We start from the raw sequence: 6,537 nt of genomic DNA, 5'->3' as shown, positions 1-6,537 counted from the left end.
ACTGGAGCAGCCAAGAGGACTACAGATGCTCTGGAGGAGCTACAGAGATCTGCCGCTTAGGTGAGAAAATCTGTTAACGGGACTAATATTTACTGTGCACTCTACAAATCTGGTCTGGACGCAAGAGTGGCAATTGAAAGAAGGAAAAAAACAATTGAAAGAAAACAATAAACTGTGCTGTAGTGAGTGTTGGATACCTCTGGTATCGTAATTTCTTAAAATGGCCTAGTGCAGGGGTCTGCCACCTTTACAGTCCTAAGAGCCCTTTATTCACTCAAACCAGATAATTAAAGCTCATTAGGAGCTATTAGGAATTGGAAAATAGACAACTTGTATTTTTTATCCATACTTTTAGGTTTAAAATAAAAAAAAAAACATACAATTTTGAAATACCACAATTGATACACATCCTCATATGAAGTTTTTATATTTATGAAAACTGATGTAAATGAACCACACCGTAATGAGAAAAAAATAGATTTAAGAAAATGTAACTGGTAACCATTCTGTTGTGGAAATTAAAATAAATTATTCAATTAAACAGCTGGAAAAACTACCCTGTATTTCTTCCTTTGTCTAGGTTTCAAATTATTAGATATTTCCTTATCATTTTTTTTTTTTTTTTTAGCTAAAGGTATTTGGAGGTATTGTGGAGAAGGTCCAAAGAGTCAGGTTGCAAACCCCTGGCCTAGTCAAAGTCTACATATAACTTAGAATCTCTGAAAAGATTTTAAAATAAGATTTTCACGTCCACATTTTTTTTTTAAATAGCTCGTTCATTTAGAGTTGAGAAGGAGGAATGAGCAAAAATGTCTTTCTAGATGTGCAAAGATGGAAGACACATGCCGCAAAAAGTTGCGGCTGTAACTGCAGCACGAAAAACACAGAGACGTTTATGGTCTAAATATTTTTTCAAGTAACTATTGGAGCTTCAGACGGCTGTTTGAGTATGGGGGGAAATGTTGAGGCTTCATATTTCCAAGGACGACGACGTGTTGGGCATATTTTTTGTGATACAGCTTTATTCGGGGAACGCAAGCGCTTCACCAGAGCGATAGTTGAGCCGCCCACGCGAGCCGCGCCTGGTACAGCACAACAAGCGTCCCCTTTGACTGGTCACGTGACAGGGTGGAAAGGAACGAACGAAAGAAAGAAAGAACTACAAATAAAAGAAACCAGAGATGATCCGCCTGGAGGAGGTAGGAGTCGCCTTTATCCGCAGGTACTCGCACTGTTTTCACGAGCTGTGACTGGAACCGCTCCGACTGGCCCTCACGATGCGTGTTTTTTGTTCCCACTAAGTGGGATTTAAATGCCACCTTCTTGCTAGTTGGCACAGGGAGAGAGGCTGGCTGCTTCACAGAAGGTTCAGCAAAAGTTTCCCTTGCTTTTGCTCGCGTTAATGAAACTGTTGAGTAGTCAGAGATGAGTTGGTGCAAAGTGCTGATGCGTCAAAAGCTTGTGACCCACCAGCAGCCCCGCCGAGGGCTGAATCATCCCCCCATCCTCCCCTCCCCTCCCGCAGACACGATGGATTAGCGCTCCGAGGTGGAAGAAACGGCTAATCCCGACCGTTTTAAACCGCGTTTCTCTTGGCCGGTGTTGGTAAATGTGTCGCTGTCTAACGCTTTCTCCTGCTCTGCGTTTGAGGAGACGGATGATGGAGGCGGAGAACCGATGAGCTGGGAAGTCCAGATGTGATGGGAGCACTGGGGCGGGTGTCTGCTGGACATGAGACAAGAACGTAAGTAGTGACCTCTGTTTATCCTGATGTGTTTGCACTAGGAGCTGTGACTGCAGAAACATTACAGCAGGTGAATTTACAGCAGGGATTAGTAGCTGTTTACTCAATGGGAAGGTTCCAAGTCCTGGTTTACTGGTGGACATGTGATTATACAGAGTAAAAAAAAAAATGCAACAGTCAGGCTTTTCAAGGTCCAGTCAGGTTGCTTCTACCTTTCTGTCCTGTAACTGGGAAGAAAATGAAACTATAATCACTGATTTAGCATGATATCCCAGTAGGGAGGAGGCTACAGGATGTCACTGTAAGTTAAAACATACAAAAGCCATTTCAAGTGATGCCAAGATCAGGTTTTTAGGTATAAAATGAAGACATTTTTTACATGAAAACAGTTGTTATGATGCATAACCATGGCAACAGTGTCTTGTTTTTACAACTGGGAAGAGCCGATTAGCGTCTGAAAAGCTTAAAAAAATATATCTGAACAATGTTGTCAGGAGAGTTGAAAAGGAGGTTTCATGGAGAGAAGGGGGAAGTTCAAACCATCATCATGGGCAAGGATCATATCTCCAACGTCTCCCTGCTCGGCTTAATCGTTCAGAAATTTAAAGAGAAGTGGCAATAGCAAATGAGATGGGTTAGCAGCGGTGTTTACCAATAACTGATGATATCATCCAACAGCATCGCCATCCACGTGACTCTTCGAAGATCCCCGAATGATCTGAGTTATGACAACATTTTATTTACGTTTGGGATAAAGCATTTTTTGTCATGATTTGAGTTTTTCTGTGTGTCTATTTTAAGTTTCTGTGTCTTCTGAGTCTCTGTGTTGTCCTGTCTTCCCCTTGATTGTTCAGCTGTGTCTCATTCCCTGATTACCTCCTGTGTATTTAATGTCACCTGTGTTTCTGTGTCTTTGTCGGGTCCTTGTCGAATGTCTTGCTGTCCATTCGTTTACTGGTAGCTACCAGTGTTGAGCCTTAGCCTTCCGCTCAGCTGTGCTGCCTGGGATTATTGGACTTTGTATTCCTGGAATCTTCATTAAAATCATAATTTCACTTCCTAAACCTGGGTCCTCTGCGCCAGCCTCACCACTCACACCACAACTCATGACATTTTTGAATTGAGCTGAATTTCCGGAGCTGTAAGTGACTTCCTAAACTCAAGGGCCTGGTGCGACTGGAGAAGCTCAACAACTCGGAAAAATAATGGGGAGGAAGGATGTTAAGAGCTTCAACAAGTAATAAAAGTTTAACATCTACTCTGAGGCAAATGGGAAGCAAGTGTAGTGAAGCTGAAACGGGTGTAATGTGTTCCTGTCTGAGTGTTTGTTAAAAAGCAAGCTGCTGGGTCCAGAACAAATGATCTACCTGTTTACATGGCACGAATACATGTTATCAGCCATGTTACTTAATTGGTTTGTAATAGTGTCATTATTCAGAAAAAATGTCACATTTGTTATTGTACAATACAATATCATATATTGTATTGTATGTCATTCTATATTTATATTGTAGAATATGATATTTGTAAGAGAAGTGTGTCGATTTATTGACTTCGATTTCCTTAATTTTGGGAGATCAGTGATTGGCCAATACTTGCATGTGAAGCCAGTTTTATCCCCCGATTTTATCTACCTCAGCAAAGGTTTAAAAATCATCCACTGTTCTCTTCTGCTCTCCCATGAGAGGTTTGACTGACAAACCGACCCATCACGTCATATCTGCACATTTACAGTTAATAGTAGCCACCCCACTCTTACCAGCTCGGCGTCTTTCTTGCTGTATTTAGCGACATTTCAGAAAACTACAAAATTGGAATCGGTAAAAGATTGGTAATTGGCAATCAAGCAGAAAACTGCAATCGATGCACTTCTATGAAAAACCCACTGCAGCTTATAAATAAAATCTGTCTTGATGTTTGTTCTTCTTTTAGGTGAATAAAGATCCTACAGGGCGGAGAAGATGAAGCTAAACGAACGCAGCGTGGCGCACTACGCCACCTGTGATTCCCCACCAGACAAAACGGGCTTCCTGTTCAAAAAGGGTGAACGCAACACGGCGTATCACCGCCGCTGGTTCGTCCTGAAGGGCAACATGCTCTTCTACTTTGAGGAGCGAGACAGCCGAGAGCCCATCGGCGTCATCGTCCTGGAGGGCTGCACCGTGGAGCTGTGCGAGTCTGTGGAGGAGTTCGCCTTCGCCATCAAGTTCGACTGCGCCAAGGCGCGGGTGTACAAGCTGGCAGCGGAGAACCAGGCGGCCATGGAGTCGTGGGTGAAGGCTTTGTCGAGGGCCAGCTTCGACTACATGAGGCTGGTGGTGAAGGAGCTGGAGAGGCAGCTAGAGGAGATCCAGGACGCCGCCGGAGCTGGAGGCCAGCAGTCCAGGCCGAAGCTTTCCCGGCGGAATCAAGTGGTGCGATCCAGGTCCGGGGCATCTTCCTCTTCATCTTCGTCTTCCCTCTCGTCATCGTCAAGCGCTCCTTCCATGGCCGCCGTTTACTCTGCTCAGAAGAGCCTTCAGGATGAGGTGCAGCTCATCTCCGGGAGTTCCAGGGAGAACGGAGTCGCATGGAGCAAACCTCCATCCGCCTCGGCTAACGGGTCGGCAGAGGCAGCACCGTCCTGCGTGACCTGGGACGGCTGCACAGACTCCGGGATGGTGTCTGGATGTGCGGGCGACGGAGGGAGGGCTCCACCAGTGCCCCCACGGCGATTAGGAGCGTCTCTGGAGAGCCCGGTCTCTCCTGACACCGCCTGCTTTTCCAAACTCCACGACTGGTACGGCAGGGAGGTGGAGGAGCTGAGAGCGCAGTGGCTGCAGAGCCAGTAGGTGATGGAGGAGGAAAAGGTTCAGTCATTCCCTTCGGATCATTCTGCAGTGCCTCCTGAACTTTCCACACAGCAAAACATTAAAAACTGTTTGTCAAAAATCTGTTTTATTTTATTTTTTTTAAAAAGCAAAACATTTGGGAGTGATTTCCATTTCCAATCTTGTCTTCTATAGAGGAATCTGATGGGGTTTTTTATCTAACACTATCTGCTCTGCAATCAAGAAGCACAAAATATGCTCTTTTTCTCAGTAATTTTCTTAAAATATTAAGAACACACTACTTAAGAAGGGATTTATCAGATTTTATTTAACTCAGAGTGGTCATGGAGGTTATTTCAATCAGAAAAATGTGTTTTCTACAGCAATCGCTGCAAATTGTTCTGTTGCTCCCTGTACGTTTGTAACATCTATTTGTTTTTTGTCTTATTTTCAACCATTTGTGTTAAGATTAGTAATCTGTCTAGTTATCTGGAAAAATACTAAAAGCACATACTACAATATACAGTGACTTGCCAAAGTGTTATACCTCTTAAACTTTTTCACCACAAACTTGAATGTAGTTTATTATGAGGAGTTATGTGATGGGCCAACACAAATAATCTGAAAGATCTGGCAATACCAGTTTAGCACATAAAGAGACTGAAATGTTTTCCCATTCTTCTTCTGCACAGATCGGATGGAGTGCATTCGATCTGTGCAGCTAATCTAAATTAGATTATTTCTAGATTTTTATGTTTTCTTTTGTTTCCATTAAAATACAATGTAGTTTGTGCCTGGAAAGTGACGCAATGTTGAAAAACTCGTGCAATATTAAGATGTTAACAGATAAATTAGCCATATCCGCTGCCCTCGGAGTGTTTTCAGTCTGATTTTCTGATTCCAGTCAATATAAAGAAACCGTTCACCTAAACCAGTTTTTTGTTGCTACGTAAAAACAATAGCACTTTTGCGTTCCCCACTCAAAGCTCCCTGGCTTTCTCCCCGGAGGCCTCGGCGGTTGCTAACATCCTTGCCGCAGTCACCGGGGACCATGTGTGGAGCTGGATGTTCTGATCAAGGCAATAGAAACCTTTTTATTTTTAGTCGCTCTTATCCAGCGGCCAGATGATGCTGTGTCATAAGAGTGCTTGTCATTTATTCCCCGTTGAGACTCATGCTCCGTGGAAAAGGAGGTGGTTTATCCGCGGGATTTATTGGTCCCAGTTCCTGTTTTTGTCTCGGTCTGATGCACAATCCAGTCTGGAGTTTCGATTATGTATTTACAACTTATTTACTTTAAATGTTACTGATGAAACGTCTTGTAGGGCTGGAACATACATGAACACCCAACTTTCTTCAATTTGGATACAACTATTTACTAATCCATACTAAAAATTAATACTAACTTCTTCACAGTGGGCCTTTTAAAGCTATTTACTTTTTTATCCATTTTAGAGTTGATTTGTTTTTTATGTGCCTTATGTTTCTTGAGAATAGACAACTTGTAATCATTTCCACGTGATTTTAACATTGCCTTACGTTTCCTTGTTGCCAAAGGTTCATTTTAATGCAATCACTTTTTGACAATGAGTGAGTTACTGTTCTCTGCATCAACGCACCACACTATCATTCCAGTTAAACACTCAGCTTGTGCAGACAGACAATAGAAAAGATAACACTTTAATATACTATTAAAGTGTTATCTAAGGTTTTACATGCATTTTTAAACATAATGTTTATGTAATTGTAAGGTAAAGGAATGTACGAATGTTTCATTTTGACTGTAAAATGTTTTTAAAAGGTGCCAAAAGAGAAAAATGCATTTTCCCTTTTATGTTTCATTTTCAGTGCTACATTATATAATTGAACTTTCATGTCTTTTTTTTTTTAGAGAAAAAGCAATAGTACAATGTTATACCACGGTACACAAATATATGTCTGTTTTGTATAAATCACTTATTAAAGCATTTTCAATCCACTGAA

At 42.1% G+C, this 6,537-nt stretch overlaps 1 protein-coding gene across 4 annotated transcripts; it reads left to right on the top strand.

Moving 5' to 3' along the window:
• Window positions 1–666: 666 nt before the first annotated feature.
• fam109a (family with sequence similarity 109 member A) lies at window positions 667–6,537 on the top strand. Of its 4 annotated transcripts, none has more exons than XM_005795056.2 (3): window positions 667–1,199; window positions 1,654–1,744; window positions 3,677–6,537. In XM_005795056.2, exon 3 carries the CDS (start codon window positions 3,706–3,708, stop codon window positions 4,573–4,575), a length of 870 nt encoding a protein of 289 aa, XP_005795113.1. In that variant the 5' UTR covers window positions 667–1,199; window positions 1,654–1,744; window positions 3,677–3,705; the 3' UTR covers window positions 4,576–6,537. The 4 variants fall into 4 exon arrangements, with proteins under 4 accessions (XP_005795113.1, XP_023200045.1, XP_023200043.1 ...); XM_023344277.1 differs by having other exon boundaries at window positions 1,651–1,744; XM_023344275.1 differs by having other exon boundaries at window positions 667–1,222.

This window comes from Xiphophorus maculatus, chromosome 12 (assembly GCF_002775205.1).
Source record: "Xiphophorus maculatus strain JP 163 A chromosome 12, X_maculatus-5.0-male, whole genome shotgun sequence".
Classification (NCBI taxonomy): Eukaryota; Metazoa; Chordata; class Actinopteri; order Cyprinodontiformes; family Poeciliidae; genus Xiphophorus; species Xiphophorus maculatus.
The sequence above is the reverse complement of the archived record's forward strand: the minus strand, read 5'-3'. Positions and strand labels throughout refer to the sequence as shown.

Excerpts from the sequence above, each read along its gene's own strand:
- fam109a (XM_005795056.2), top strand. The coding sequence starts at position 3,706 with ATGAAGCTAAACGAACGCAGCGTGGCGCACTACGCCACCTGTGATTCC.